At 46.0% G+C, this 16,786-nt stretch overlaps 1 protein-coding gene across 1 annotated transcript; it reads right to left on the bottom strand.

Annotated features, from left to right (window-relative positions):
• Positions 1-14,717: 14,717 nt before the first annotated feature.
• On the bottom strand, positions 14,718-15,246 carry LOC122681547 (60S ribosomal protein L23a-like). Its single transcript, XM_043883751.1, has one exon. It carries the CDS (start codon positions 15,235-15,237, stop codon positions 14,761-14,763), a length of 477 nt encoding a protein of 158 aa, XP_043739686.1. The 5' UTR covers positions 15,238-15,246; the 3' UTR covers positions 14,718-14,760.
• Positions 15,247-16,786: the final 1,540 nt, after the last annotated feature.

Below are 16,786 nucleotides of genomic sequence, written 5' to 3'. Positions count from 1 at the left end.
TAATAACATATTTAGGAAAAGAATGGGTATGTGTATGCCTGAATCACTTTGCCGTGCGCCTGAAACGAACACATTATAAATCAACTACACTGCAGTATAAAATAAAAATTAACGAAAAAATAGCCCTTCAGTCTGGCCTCCTTAAGGATTCTCTCCACCCACTCACCCCCCTCCTTCCCAACTTCCTCTTCAGAATGCAGCCACCACCCGGCTGTCCAGCAGAGCAGGAAACAGACCTTGGGACGTTTTCCTAATCAGAAAAGTGAGAGTTGTTTACAAGTGATGGTCATTGTCTTGCAGGTAAGATGTCAGGATGCTTGGTGATCCTCGGGGGCACATGTTTCTCTGCAGACTTCAGAGAGAGCCTCCTCCATTACCAACTCAGCCTTTTTTTCTCCTTTGAGGTGAAATAGGGGATCAAGGAGAGGGTGGTTGTGCAGGACAACCCAAAAGGCCGCCACTAGGAGGATTACTCGGACCTTCACTTAATAAACTGAGTTGTTCTGACATCTCCAGATAGCCGTTATTACTATTATCTCAAGAAGTCTTATTCTTTGAATGCATTTCTTAACCTAACTGCAGTAATATCTAAATGATTGCATAATATCTAAATGTATTGATATCTAAATGATTTAGCAAACATTCACAAAAAGTAGGAATTTTTAAGAAATTAAGCACTGTTTTCTAATTTTATTCTTTCTAACCTGTCTTTTTCCCTCTGGAAGCCTATGGAATCTTCTCTCTCTCTCCTTGGTGGTTGGAGGGAATACTGTGAGTACCAACTCACCCAGATTCCCTTTGGCAGCGAGGCACTGGGAGAGTTGGTACTCACAGTTGAGACCTTCTCTGGAATTGACTTTAACCAAAGGGAATGATCTTGCAGCCATGTGCATCCAACGTCTGGACAATATGGAGGTACAAGGCTGAGTCCCCTTGGCTCAGTTGAAGACTGTGTTAAAGGGACATCCTCGCTCCAGAGCTACCTAGAAGATCAGCTGAGACTCTGCTTTGCCAGACAACACTTGCCTCCCTGCTTCCTGCCTGGCCTCTAGAACAAGAACTAAGGTCAAGTCACAGTATACCTCAGAGAGGGAAGGGTTGGGTCTGCCAGGTGAGGGCAGGGGCCCTCTGGTGATGGAGCTGCAGGGCCCAGCCATCGTGTACTACAGGAGCCAGGAGGCTGGTCCCAGAGCTGTGCCCTAAGGGCGCTGGACCAAAGAGGGTAGAACAAGAAGTTGGATAGTGGAGATTCTATTAATGTGGGAACACTCACTCATGATGGGCTTCCCTGGTGGCTCAGATGGTAAAGAATCTGCCTGCAATGCAGGAGACCCAGGTTGGATCTCTGGGTCAGGAAGATCTCCTGAAGAAGGGAACGGCTACCCACCCCAGTATTCTTGCCTGGACAGTTCCATGGACAGAGGAGCCTGGTGGGTTACAGTCCACAGGATCACAGAGTTGAATCTAACTGAGTGACTAACACACAGTCACTCATGATGGGGGATTTAGCAAGGACCTCAGAAGGAGGTGCTATCCCCTGGTAGGGTGATTTGGAAGCCTATGAAAAGTGGTGGCCACATTGTTATTCAGTCACAATGTCGTGTCCAACTCTTTGTGACCCCATGGACTGCAGCATACCAGGCTTTCCTGTCCTTCACCATCTTCTGGAGTTTACTCAAACTCATGTCCATCGAGTCGGTGACAGCATTCCATCATCTCATCCTCTGTCATCCCCTTCTCCTCTTACCCTCAATTTCTCCCAGCATCAGGGTCTTTTCCAATGAGTCAGCTCTTCACATCAGGTGGCCAAGGTATTGGAGTTTCAGCTTCAGTGTCAGTCCTTCCAATGAATATTCAGGACTGATTTCCTTCAGGATGGACTGGTTTGATCTCCTTACTGTCCAAGGGACTCTCAAGAGGCTTGTGGCCACACTGAGAGCTATAGAAATGCTGGAACAGGATCAAAGGTTCAGGGTCAAATCATGCTCAATTGTATGTATTATGTAAAGGCAGAAAACCCACTAGGTGACCTGGGGCCATGGGCCAGCCCAGAAGACACTTCATTGACCAAAGCAATGAGGAGTGTACTGCAGAGAAGGACCCGCTGTCTTCGAGAAGCTTAGTATTGGCTCTTCCCTGTAGGACAGGGCTGGTGGTAGGAAATAGTGTTACAGAGCTGGGCTCCTTGCAGCAAAGAGGGTGAGAGGAGCCAGAACTCAGATGGCAGCCCTTGCTAGAAGCCAGGTGGGCACAATTGTAATAAGTGGCATGGCTAGAGGGGCAGCCAGTGTCCCCTGACCAATAGAGAGCTAAAGGGGTGATCAGTAAACTATGTTGCTCTGAGGGCCAAATAGGTGGTCAGTTGTCTCATGTTACATAAACAACCTTTAGTTTCGGTAATTCACTAGGCCTTTCAGATCACAGAAGAGTTGTTGTTCTCATGGTTACAATTTATTGCAGTAAAAAGATACAGCTTAAAATCAGCAAAGGCAAAAGGCACTTGCAAAGAGGGTGGGAGAAACTAGGTGTGAGTGTCCACCTGTCTTCTCCCAGAGGAGTCAGGGGAGGTGCTTCAGTCTCCTAGCAACGGTGTGTGACCACAGATGGCGTTTTGATAACCGGAGAAGCTTAACTGAGCCTTCTAGTCTAAGCTTGGGGTTGGTCACATAGACACGAAGTTCCCATATGCCTGACCTTGGTGGCTCAGCCCCCAGCCCCTCCAGGTTTCAAACTGACACAGTGTGGCCTAAAGCTCCCCCCATAAGTGACAATGATAGTGTTAACTATCTGTGTCCCAAGGCCCCGGGTACGAAGACACTCTGATCCGTCAGGATATTCCAAGGGCTTAGAGGTTATTTCCTACTAGCCAGTTGAAGGCCAGTTCCTTCGGGCCATGCATGGTTTGACCACCCCAGACCTGTTGAGTTAACCCCAATACTGCACATCGGTCAATAGGAATCTTGCTTTTTTGTAAAGAAAAGAAATCAAGGATGGATGATCAGGAATTCGAAGATTGTTCCCCCCAAAAGGGTCCCAATTCCTTGCCCAGTTACAGGACTTGCAGTTCTGAGTTCTGGAACACCTGGAGGAAAGGAGAGACCCGGCCCCTGGGAAGGAGGACCCTCCCCGCTGTGGCAAAGTGTATGGTGGTCGTTTGCCCCCAGACCTTCCACTTAGCTCACTGAGCACGGAGGACAAGGGGACACACAGCTTTTCAGGGAGTATTAAGCACACGGACTGAGCCGACACTGATCCCCGAGGACAAAACATCATTCAGGCCCCTGGTCAGAGAGGGTGCACATGGGACCAGGCAGCTGAGGGTGTCCTGGGTCAGTCCAGCTCCCAGCAAGCCCACCAGGCTCACTGACGAGGTGGTGCTCATTTTCAAGTCTCTGGAAGTATCATTGGAGCACACACTTGATAGTTGCTGGAATTCTCACAATCCTTCCTTGAACTGCGGGGTTAGAGCTATGCTGGGAAGACCAAAAGCGAGCCCTGGAAACTGCCATCTCTCAGGCTGCTAAAATATACTTTTTAAAAGTCACATTTAACATGTTGCTATATTTAAAATAGAAGCCAACAAGGACCTACAGTACAGTCCAGGGAACTCTGCTCAATATTCTATAATAATCTAATTGGGAAAATAATTTGAAAAAGTGTGCTGCATCTAAGTTGCTTCAGACATGTTCGACTCTGTGAGACCCTGTGGACTGTAGCCCACCAGGCTTCTCTGTCCATGGGATTCTTCTGGCAAGAATACTGGAGTGGACTGCCATGCCCTCTGCAAAATACTGGAGTGGGTTGCCATGCCTTCCTTCAGGGGATCTTCCTAACCAAGGGATCAAACCCAGGTCTCCTGCTTTGCAGGCAGATTCTTTACCGTCTGAGCCACCAGGGGAAAAGTATAGATGCAGATACGTGTATATGTATAACTGAATCACTTTGATGTACACCTGAAACCAACACAACATTGTTAATCAACACTATTCTAGTATAAAATAAAAAAAAATTCTCCTGCTCTCTGTCATGACTGTTCTCTGAAGAACATGAGAAATCTGGACATTTTGCAGAACATCCCCTTTGGGTATAATATTGATGATATTAATCAGGCCAGGTGAGCAAGAATGTCACAGGTATTGGTAATTATGTCCCTTTTACTTAAAAAAAAATTTTAGAATCCACTTTTTATCTATCACTTTGTTTATCACTGAATTCTTCCTGGATGAACACAGATAGCCCGAGCATCACTGCATCCTGATAGCAGGAACTAAGGTCTGACCCAGGAGGAGGCTGGAATGACGACTCTTCCTGACTTCAGTCAACTAAAACTGGGACTCTGTTGACCTTTGCCCCAACTCTTTGCTGAAATCTCTGCTCAAGCCTCCTTATGAGTATGCACATACCTCTCAGTTAAAACTTCCCCAATTTTGCTGCTCTGAGAGACCCTGGGAAAAGACTCCCCTCTCCCCATTCTCCTTACTGGCTGCAAGTAATCAATCCTTCCTTCTCCCACCTCACAAAAAAACAAAAAAGTAAATCACTCTATTATACAGCTGTAGCATATAATATTGTACACCAACTATACTTCAATTTTAGAATATGACATTCAGGGATGTTGGCAGAGACTTGTGCCATCCTTAGAGATTAAAAAAGATGCAAAGTTGATGGTCCCAATGACATCCCCATTTAATTCCTTGGTCTGTCCCTTACAAAAGCTGACAGGTCCTGGAGGATGACTGTGGAATAACATTGTTGTTATTCAGTCAGCCAGTCGTGTCTGACGCTTTCCGACCACTTGGACTACAGCACGCCAGGTCTGCAGGAATAATGTAAAACTAACCAAATAAAGTCTGTACCAGGTGTAGTATTTTCCTAGGGCACATTAATCCAGCCTAAGGTGGGAGATAGCCACTTTTGATCTGGGGCATGTTCTTCACTCCTGTTTTTAGAAGGGTCAGAAACTCTTTGCATTCCCAGGGGACCCACAATCCTGCACAGTTAACAACCTTGCCCTGGAGTGTTGTATTAATTCTCCTGCTCTGTGTCATAACTGTCCTCTGAGGAACATGGGAAATCTGGAAAATCTGCAGAATATCCCCTTTGGGCATAATATTGATGATATTAATCAGACCAGTTGAGCAAGGATGTCAGAGGTATTGGTAAGGCAGGTGCACTCCGGGGGGTGGTAGACAAACCATGTGAAGAGTCGGGATCCTAGCACATCAGTAAAATTGTTCACGGCCAGTGGTCTGGGGCATGCCTGGACAGCCCTCCAAAACCAAAGACGAACTATTACCTCTTACAGCCCCCACCACTAAGATAAAAATCACAATAACCCATAAGCTTCTTTGGCTCCTGGAGGCAGTATATTCCACAACTGGTATCTTTCTCTGATCCGTTTATAGAGGGATATGAAGAGATCCCCGCTTTGCCTGTGACCCGGAAGAGGAAGGGCGGTCTGCAAAGCCAGCAGCTCTGCAGTGTGGGCCGTACAAACCCACACTAGTGCTGAGAAAGATGTTGTGAGATATCCACATGAAGATCCAATAGGATGATCACAATGTAGACCTTAAGGTTCTGGATCAAGGCCGCCTCACCTGCAGCGGAGACCCATACACCCTTTAAGTAGAGGTCTTGGGTGATCGCTGGCCCTGGTTGGAAGCCGGGTGACAGGTAGCCTTAGCTCTTTGATGTGAGCTGGAGTCTGTGGAACCCACTGAATCACAAGGTGGGTGATTGTGAGGTGGGAGGTGTACGCATGTGACCCTCCCATGAGTAGGATGGGGGTCATCGCAAACTGTAGAGTGTGGTGCGCCAAGCCCACGTCACCCACTGCTGCCGCACCAGCCCCTCTCCACCAGCTCATCCAGGATGGAAGGGTCCTGTCAGGTTGGTCGGGGGCTAGAGGAGGAGGGTGGGCACAGGAGGGTCTGGGGAAGAGAGCTGGAGGCAGAGTGCCCCCAAGTGTGAAGATCTTCGCATCATGTGTTAACACCCACCAGCGCCCTTCTGCCCTTCAGCTCTTTGGCATCTTTTCCATGTCAGATGCCGTCTGGAGGAGATGGGTTCTCTCAGCAGACAGGAGCCCGGAGAGACCAAGTGGAGGTGGCAGAGCCTCACTCCTAGGTGATTCCTGAGGAATCACTCCGATCACTGCAGTGTTTGGGGAAGGTCTTCCTCTTTCTGGGAGCTAAGGTCATATCATCAAGTTATCCTGTCTGTAAAATATAGCTCCTATGTCTGGAAGGAAGCAGACATGTCCACCTCCTCCAAGGGCTCAGAGCCTTGGAGTGACTTGCCAGGCAGCTGCGGCAAGACCTGGTCTCCCATCTGGCTCAGTGCTTGCCCACCCTCCACCACCGGAGGTCTGGACTTTGAAGAGTGTTTGAAAAGCCAGCAAATGAGAATCTATTACTGCCCTCTTGTTTATCTGCTCCTGTTTTAGGACAAATGGAGACCTTGAATCCAGGCATTCTAAAGGGCAATCATTTAGCCAGATGTTGGCATTGGACATAAAGGTAGAGTTACTCTTTCCATCCAGGCAGGAGGGAGCCAGCTATTCATTTTAACAGGAAAATTATAGGCTAGCATCTATGACAGCACCTGAGTTTATGTTCTCTTAGTTCCTGGATGGTTTTCAGTGCATTTATTGCCATGTGCGCTGTGGGGCTGAAACAAACATTTCTAACGATTAAAATGCTCTTTTTTTCTCTTCCATCATTCCCAAATCTTAATAAACCACAGCTCACTGCTTTGTGGAAAGGAAACCCCCAGAGGAGAAATGGAGTGTGTCTCCTAAAACTCTCATATAGAGTCATATTTGTGGAAATGAGGTCATTAAGAGCCTGAGTTACTCAACCCAGACCACTGTCTACCTTCCACATCAGGGTCTTGGGATTTCTTTCTTCCCAATCGGTTTGACAGTTTCATTGCCCAAGATGTCTCTGGTAATGAGAGGTAGAACCAGACACCTGGACCCCTGAACCTACATCCTTAACCTTGCTGACAGCTTGGAGAAGCAATCACGCCTCAATGGCAAATCATCTCTAGGAGTGATATTTTTTTATATTTGTCTTTCTCTGTCTGACTTGCTTCACTTATTGTGATCATCTCTAGATCTTCCCATGTAGTTGCAAGTGGCATTGTCATCTTTTCTTTATATGTTAATCCTTTTATTTAACAAAGTTAATTTACTTTTATTTTTAAAGAGAAATTAGACATTTATTTCTTAAAAACAAGAGAGAGAGACCCCATCTGGGAATCTATATGTATAAGGGTAATTCTTTGATTTTGAAGTGAATAAATGCTCAGGCCATAAACTTTTGGGGGATACTAACAAGCACTCCTGATAGTATAGGTGGGTGATATGTCAGGAAGCTTTGTCACCTTTCAATGGCCATCGCTTCCTGTAATGATATCAGCATTGTAAGTCCTAAGTGGAAATGGAGACTGGGTAGTCATAGTGGGTGAGTGGCCATCACAAACGTCAGCAGATGATTGACTTAGTCCTTGGGCGTCGTTGGAGGAGTCTGAGGAATGAGGTGATTGGGTCGAGGAGATGAACTCGGCAGAACTGTGGGAGAAACGGAGGGGCGAGCGGAGCCTTGTGCTGGTGGCATTCCCCTCAAGGGAAGAGGACACCCACAAGGACCTCTCTCGACGTCCCCAGAAACTCAGACAGCAGTACGGCTCCGCTTTTAGACGTGCGGCTTGGGCAACCCTTTAAGGAACCAGCCTGATGGTCCTAAAACTGAATGATGAGAAGGAGGGTCAACTGTCACGTGATTAGTGACTTTATCTCATCTCATGCTGGATGTCATGCCTCTCCTTCACTTTTAGAAATTCACCCCCAAAACACTTTCAATCTCTTTTGAGCTCATTCTGACATGAGTGCCGTGATTTATGATTGAATAACATTTCAAACCCTGTTCCATTTGAGCTAGGTCCAACTGCCCTTGGAATTTTTGTCCTTGGGAATTTTTATCATCACCTTAGTACCTACTCATCAACTATGTAGTCACAGTTGAAGAGGCATTTATATCAGGGAGAGGTTCAGGAGCTTTATGATTCAAAAAACCAAGCACAGATACACAAAACAAACAATAGCAGTTATAAAAACAGAGTCTGGTCTGGCGCACACAGGTTTTATAATAAATTGTAGTAGAATCCATGTCAATCTGATGGGACTTTGAATTCAATCATCGCCATGCTTATGGCCTTCTTTCAATAGTGTACCACCTGAATTGCGAATATTGGGATTACTGAGATGTTTCCATGATTTATGGGGAAGGAGGGATGAAGTATTTGAAGTTGGAATTGTTCTGTATACAGCCTTGGCTTCCTGCCTTGGCTTTCCACATGGTGCGTATTCAAAACAGTAGGGCTTAGGTTTGAACTGCATTTTCCTTGCTAAAGGAACACATGAATGGCAGGATGTAATCCACTGTCGTCAGCACTAAAAGTCAAAAGACTGGCACCAGTGCAAGGAATGGTGTGAAACAGCCAGTTTTCAGGCCACAAAGTTCTTTGAGGACTTTCTGGGACTGAGCTGTGTTAAAAACAAGCATCTCCAGGTCAGCTGCTGGCTGACCGGCAAAAAACAAATCAATCCACTGGGTTTGCCCCAGACTCATTCCCTCACCTTAGTAAGACCTACATGCTTTGAACTTCATAAAGATACATTTACATTTGTGTTTTAAAACCTAGGACTCTTGTGAATGAACATGACTCTGTTTCCAAAATGCAGATAGAGAAGTAGAAAAAATTCTATTCATTATGTCACCAAATCGAGTTCATTGTGTGGGAAAGGGTTCTGGTTTGAGCTGGGCACTTTGACCTCGTTTTCTGGCTGATCAGCAACATTAAACGTTTATCTCTGATGATGGATTTCTGGCAAAACCTCTGTTTGTATTCAGTGAACTACTGAGAATTGTAAATTCTGAAATCTGGGCAGCTTGGTCAACGACGTGATAAACACAGCTTCACAGCTACACAGATGGAGGCAGGGCCTGCCTCGCAGGGCGCAGGCCAGGGAATTTATCAAAAGTTATTACAGTCAAACAGCAGATCTTCAGCTGAGCTCAAGAGTGAGCTATTCTTTCTAACAGAGCTATAACCTGATTTGCCTACAAAAACACATGTATTACTAAGAGCAAAAAATAAAAGAGCAAAACTAGCAGAGGCCAGGTGAACTTTTGGTGGCTGAAGGTCCAGGTCTCCTTCTCTGGTTTGCTGCCCCTCTCTCATCATGTTCCTGCCGTATGCTACCTGTGGGGTAACCTTGTTCATAAAGAACCCGGGACCAACGGATGGTACCCTTTAGTTCCTAATACCTACCAATCCCTCCACAAAGGCATCCCAAACGCACTTAGATGTGGTATAGAGGTACTTTTGCCACAATGCGGTAGCTCTAATACAAATACCCTAGCCCCTCTTCCAACCAGACAGCTGCCCCTAAGCCCTGCTGATATGGACATTCTGGATCAGTCTCTGCTTAGAGGATTTAGCTTATCCCAAGCTGACAAAAGAGGCTTCTCTCTACGTCACTGCAAAGCTGGTGAATGAACCTACCCGAGGACCAGCCACCAGCCAGACATCTGCACAGCAGTGAGTCCACTCATCTTTGGAAACCCAGAGAGATCCAGCCTGTCTTTGAGACCTTCACGATGGGAAGACCAAGAGAGCTGTTTTCTGGAGCGTGAGGTCCTTGCTAACTCTGACACCTGAACTGAAGGTTTGTTTTCCCCTCCAGGAGTGGGCCCAGACCAGAGGGTTGCCCAACCCAGCCTCCTGGATCTCCTTCATCAGCATCCAGAAAGAGAGCTAGGCATGCCTGCCATGGGTACCACTGGCCAACCTCCTTCGCCCCCAAGGTCAGCTATTATCATGCCTTTGGAGAACGATGCAAGTAAAGCCTTCAGGGAGAACCCGAATGAGGATGGTGGCATCTGCTCACCTAGTAAATTCCAACTGCACATCCATCTGACCAGGGCATCAAGTGAGGTGCTGGGGACCCAACCAGGAGTGGGAACGGTGCCTCTCCCCAGGGAGCACCTCGGCATTTTCTGAAGAAATGAAGAAGAGAGGAGGGTTGATGGAGATGAGCCAGGATCTTGTGGGAGTCTTAGTGGGGCTCTAAGATGACACTGTAGACCACATCCTTGTGCTCACCTGCAGCAGGTGGGCAGTCTCCCAGACCACCGACAGCATCCCACCTCCAGCACCTGCCTGCCTCTCCCTCTTCTCTATCTGGGGCTGAGGGCAGCCAGGAGGTGTCAGCCCTCTGATGTTCCTAGGGTGATATTCAATCAGCTGAGATCCTGGTTTCTCTTCTGAGCCTCCTCCATGGACCTAGGGCAAGGCTGAGAGAGACCTCACCCCTCACCCAGGGACCTTCCTCAGAGGGAACCCCGGTCACCCACAGCTCAGCCTGCACACTGACAGAGAATTTTGTCGACTTCCCTGCCTGGCATTCCCCCCTCCCTCACAGAGCCTTCTAGGCTACCTCCCAGTTAGCCCCTTGGCTCAAATCCTTGCCTCAGACTCTGCATTTATGGGGGATATAGGCTCAGTTCAGTCAGTTCAGTTGCTCAGTCGTGTCCGACTCTTTGCAACCCCATGAACCACAGCACGCTGGGCCTCCCTGTCCATCACCAACTCCCACAGTTTACCCAAACTAGGTAAACTAGGATCTGATATAACACCTGACACCATCGTGACTCTCCCGTGGAGGAGGGAGGAGGCAGCCAGCCCCAGGTTCACACTCAGTCGGGCAGAGTGGCCCACCTTGGATGACATCCCACCTGTTCTTATGACCAAGCAACTTTGTGTGTGTACCCAGTCTGACCAGTTCTACGCATCCATCCTCCTGAGGTGACTGCAAGAGGGTTTATAAAGGATTTGGAAAGTTAGCGTGTCTGAAATACTTAAGATGGCTCATCTCTTCCCTGCTCCCCATGTGATGTGTACTTTTCAAGTGATGTCCATGAGGTCATGGGTCACCCCTCCCCTTCCCGATGTCCAGGCCTCAGGAAACACAGGCCCTCCTTTTCCTGAGACAGGAAGCACAGGTGCACTTCTTAGGGCCAGATGTGTTTCAGCATTTGAATGGTTCAGATGTTGGAAGGATAAAACACTACTTATACCATATATGACATCTTACAATTGGGAGAGTCTGAGACCACATCTCCAGATCAAACAGTTTAAAATTTCTGCATCTCTGTGTTGAACATGATTTTGTCCCAACCCTACAGAAACTTTTGATTCTCAGAACATTTTACATAATTGCAAGCATGAGAAGGTGAGACTCTTCCATATCCTACTCACCCAAGTTCTGTCACCTCGGGGCCTGCTGCCTGCCCCTCCTCTTCTGTGACCCCTTCTCTGACTTCTGAAGGACTCACAGGACCCATGTTCTATAGCATAAAATATAGCACTTGATACTACCTTAGCTTATATTGTTCTCTCATGGTTTTCATGCATGAATCTTCCATTTCAATTTTAAAAATCCTTGAAGGCAGTGATCACATTTTATGTACCATGCTGCATTTTGCGGGACTCTTTTGGTTGCAGGAAAAATGAATTGATATTCAACTTTTAAAAATTGAATTTGGGGTCTTCTAACTGAAAAGTGCAGGAACAAACCATGATTTAGGTCCAGCGGGATCCAGGGGCTCCATCAGTGCATCAAGGCTCTATCTTAGAGCTCGCTGTGTCTCTGGGTGTTGCTCCATCTTGACCAGGCTTTCTCTACATGGCAACCCCTAGAGGTTTGAGGTTTATAACTAACTGAGCAGTTTTCAGGGAGGACAGCTTCTCTGTCCTGATGCTTTCACAAAAGCTCTCACCAATCACATCCATTGGCCAGCTTGGTCCTGAACCAATCTCTACAGTCAAAGGCAGCTTTGTTTTTCTTAACCAACGTGGGCACTTGTTTCCCCATGGAACAAGTGTTTCCACACATTACTGGTGGAAGATGAAATGGTACAGCTCCCCAGGAGGGGCAATTACATGTACACTGACCCTTTGACCCAGAAATCCCTTCTCCAGGAAGCTGTCCCACCAATGCAGTTGGCAAACAAATGTAATATGTGCATACAAACTTATTAACCACAGAGTTATTCATAATGACAAAAGATCAGAAATGATCAAATATCCATCAGCAAGAGACTGATTGAATAAAACTAAGGCTCACCTGTACAATGGAGCTGTAAAAGGTGTGAGGAATATTGCGATGGTTCATTTTATGGGTTGACCTGATTGGGTTGTAGGGTCAGACACTAGTCTGGGAGGATGTTTCTAGGTTGGTCAGACACTAGTCTGGGAGGATGTTTCTAGGTGAGATTAATGTTTAAATTGGTAGACTGAGTGCTGAGGGAAGCAGATGATTCTCTCCACTGTATGTGGGCCACATCCAATCAGTTGAAGGCTTGAAGAGAACAAAAAAGCTGACCCTCATCCCAATAAGAGAGAGAGGCCTTCCTGTCTGATAGCCTTTGAGTTGGGACATCAGTCTTTTCCTGCCTTTGGACTGGAGTGTTTTACATCACACAGTGCAAGTAAACATCACTTCGTGGTTGCTGAACCTCCTGATACTAGTCCCACAGATACACTCAGCAATGCTTCCTGAAAAAATGAATATATCAGTCAATTAACCCACACATGAAGGTTGACACTGCAGAGGTTATTCAGTCTGTAAAAACAAGAAACTACACAGGCTGGCATGAAGATACACAGTGGTTATTCAGGGTCTTTTGTGCCTCCACACACATATAATTTTTTTCATTCTATTTCTGTGAAAAATGTCATTGATAATTTGATACTGATTCCTTTGAATTTGTAGATTATCTGGGGTAGTGTAGTCATTTTGACAAGATTGACTTTTAAATCCAAGAACATGGTCTGTCTTTCTATCTGTGTCATCTTCGATTTCTTTCATCATCATGTTATAGTTTTCAGAGTACAGGTCTTTTGTCTCCTTAGGGTTTATCCCTAGGTATTTTATTCTTTTTGATGTGATGGTAAATGAATAGTTGAAAATGAATGAAAAATGAAAAATTGGGAGTTTGGGGTTGACATACACATACTACTATACTTAAAATAAATAACCAACAATGACCTACTGTATAGCACAGGGAACTCTGCTCAGTATTCCTTAATGACCTAAATGGGAAAAGAATTTGAAAAAGATTAGATATGTGTGTATGTATGACTAAATCAATTTGCTGTACACCTGAAACTAATGCAACATCATAAATCAACTATAGTCTAGTATAAAAGAAAACTTAAAAAAATAAATAGTTCTGTACATGGATCACAAACATTGCTGGTTATAGACAGGAGGGGAAACAAAGCGAGAGAAAAGTGGTCTGACTCAGCCTTGCCAGATGGTGAAAATATGAAAAGCAGAAAAACATGCAGGTCCAGAATCACTCAGCTAGGGTCAAGGAAAGAATCTGAGGATCTGAAACAAAGCCTTGTCACAATGCATACTTCACTTCCAGAGCAGAACAAGCCCAACAGCCACTATGTGAAAGGTTTGACACGATATCTTCTGAGAAATCGGACCACTGCAAGCTCTTCCTACTGTTAAGCTAGCTTGCCTCCAACTGCTTACATTCCTTTGTGGACTTTCAAATCATGAGCCTGCAAGGGATTACTCTAATGTTCTGCGGTAATCCATCATTCCATGTAACAAAACATTTCATGATAAATCACTAAAAATATCCGCTGTGCCATGAAAAGCAAATCTGTTTAGTGATGCAAGCACGGGGTGGAGAGGAGGTGGTTTGAGCTGGGCATCCCCCCTCCCCCACTGACCCACAGCAAAGCCGAAACAGGTGCAGCCCCAGCCCTGATTGGCATGACTGAGCCCTTCAATGCAAGATCCCAGCTCCCTCGGCCCCTCAAAAGTGGCTTCGGGGGATGATGCCCTGGGAGAAAACAGATCGGACTTGCTTCTGGTACTGTCTGAGTCCATGTAGTCTATGCTTAACCACCGGGTCCCTGACGCAGTGAACAGCGTTTACTTTTTGTGGGCTTGAAAAGGGTAAATGGGAACCTAGGTGACCGGACTAAACCCAACCTGGGGTCAGTGGTCCCTCTGCAGCGAAGCCTGGAGGTAGAAACCTCAGAGCAAAGACCTTATGTGGGAGGAAGGGGTCTCACCCAGAAGTCACCCAGAGGACCCTTGTATTAGCAAAGGTTCCACCCTTTGTCCCTTGGATGGGGCAACATGAGGTTCATCACTAGGTGGACGGTGCCCAGTTTCCCGTAATGGCGTTCTCATCATAAACACAACCTGCATTGGCTGCCTCTCTCTCCTTCCCCACGTCTCAACTCCCTGGGATGAGCTGCTAATACAGCAATGTTTTCCTCAGGGCCTGCCTCCTGGGGAACCAAGTCAGGACAGCCCCAGAGGCCCACAGACCCCTCTGAGCTCAGCAGAATGTGGAAGAGAATCCAGACTCTTACCAGAGTCATGTCAAAGGCAGTGTTAGTGCTGTGAGGAGTTGATCGAGAACCATGGAGATGGAGCAGCAGAGCCAGTGGGAACACAAGGGCCGGATTCTGTAGAGACAACACAGGCAGAAACTGGGATTCCTTCCCTGTGATGTGGGTCTGAGAGTGAGCCCACCTGAGCCCAGCCAAGCTTGGCTTGCATCAGCAGAACTGTCCACTTCTGAGTAAGATCAAGTAGGGATTTTTTTTTTTTTCTTCATAGTGAAAACTTATATTTGGAATTAGCCAGCTGGACTCAGTTTAGATGATCCCAATTTTGTTGGCAACATCCAAAGCATCATAGTCAGGAGCCAGTCGAACATATGCCTTCTTCTCTCCATCAGGCCTGATCAGAGTATTGACCTTAGCCACGTCAATGTCATAGAGCTTCTTCACAGCCTGTTTAATTTGGTGTTTGTTGGCCTTGACATCCACAATGAATACCAGTGTGTTGTTGTCTTCTATTTTCTTCATGGCTGACTCAGTGGTGAGGGGGAATTTGATGATGGCATAGTGGTCAAGTTTGTTTCTCCTGGGGGCGCTCTTCCGAGGATATTTGGGCTGCCTCCTGAGCCGCAGTGTTTTGGGCCGCCGGAAGGTGGGTGACGTCTGGATCTTCTTTTTCTTGTGGCTGTGGACACCTTTCAACACTGCTTTCTTGGCCTTCAAAGCCTTTGCTTTGGCTTCAGCTTTAGGAGGGGCAGGGGCTTCCTTCTTCGCCTTCGGCGCCATCTTCATGAAAAGGGTTTGAAGTAGGGATTTTTTAAAACCCTTAAGGTTTGGGGTACTTTGTTATGCAGCAATGGTAACTGCTACATGATGTTGAGGTATATAATTAATAAATACACTGTTTGTATATAAAGGGTACAGTGTGATTATCTGATGTGCAAAGGAAAAAATTGTTCCTGCTGTTACCAAGTAAGGAAGAAAATTATAGGTAATTACCTCCAATGAGGTAGAGAGTAGGGTTGGAGACCATAGCTAAACTGCAATTTTTAACAAGTGACACCAAATACTTCCTTCCTTTAAGGTGTTTTTGGTTGTATTGGCAGAGACTGAACTATAGGTATCTCTGTCATCCACCCCAAATATTTGTTCTGGGCTGGGGCTGTTCAGATAACTGTCACCCACTTTTATGGAGAGGAGGAGAAGGTGTGTGTAGCAGCCAGGTGATGCTTGGCACTGCATGGTGTGACATATAAAGGCCCTAAGACCCGGACAGTGAGAATCCGCTGAGATGTTTCCATCTGATTGAAGTGGGAAAGAGCCCAAGGCAGGTCAGGAAGGAGAAGCAGCTCCTGAAACACCAGGGATTTCAGAATGAAAGACTCCAGCCTAGGAGCAGCGCCTGCCCTCCTCAGCTGCAACCTCTCAGTTCTCAAAATACCTCCACAGAGTGTAAAAATGGGAGAAAATATTTGCAAAACATACATCCAAAGAGGACTTGTATCTAGAATATATAAACAATTCTCGTGACTCAATATTAAGACAACTCATTTATTTTTTAAATGGACAAAAGATTTAAACAGGTACTTCCACCAAAGGAGATTTTAAAATGGCAAATATATTCATGCAAAGGGGTTTCATGTCACTAATTATTAGGGAAATGCAAGTTAAAATCTTACTGAGACACCACTACTAATTCACTACAACAGCTAAAATTTAAAACTGACTGGACTTACCTGGTGGTCCAGTGGTGAAGAATCCACCTGCCAATTCAGGGGACATGGGTTCAATCCCTGGTCCTAGAACTAAGATCCCACATGCTGTGGCAAACAAAGTCCATGCGCCATAACCACCGAGCCCATGCTCTAGAGCCTGGGAGCTGCAACTTTTAAGCCCACGTGTTATAACTGCTGAAGCCCCAGCACCCAAGAGGCCATCCTCGGTAACAAGAGAAACCACTGAAATAAGAAGCCAGAGCACCGCAACAAAGAATAGCCCCCTCTCACCACATCTAGAGAAAGCCCACTTGCAGCACAACCAAAAATAAATAAATAAAATTTTAAAGTAAATAAATAAAAAACTGACCATACCACATGTTGAAAAGGATGTGAAGCAATTAGAACCACTCTGCTGATGGATAATAAAATGGTGCACCTTCTTTGGAAAATAATTTGGCAGTTTCTTTCAAAAGTTACGTATATTTCTGACATGAACTGGGTGTTCCATTCCTAGAGGAAGGAAAGCGGTTGTCCTGGTAAAGACATGAACATGAATGATCATAGCATCTTTATGCGGAAGAATTGCAAGTTGGACAAAGCCTAAATGTTCATCAACAAGGGAA

This window comes from Cervus elaphus, chromosome 23 (assembly GCF_910594005.1).
Source record: "Cervus elaphus chromosome 23, mCerEla1.1, whole genome shotgun sequence".
Classification (NCBI taxonomy): domain Eukaryota; kingdom Metazoa; phylum Chordata; class Mammalia; order Artiodactyla; family Cervidae; genus Cervus; species Cervus elaphus.
This window is presented reverse-complemented; position numbering and strand designations above follow the sequence as displayed.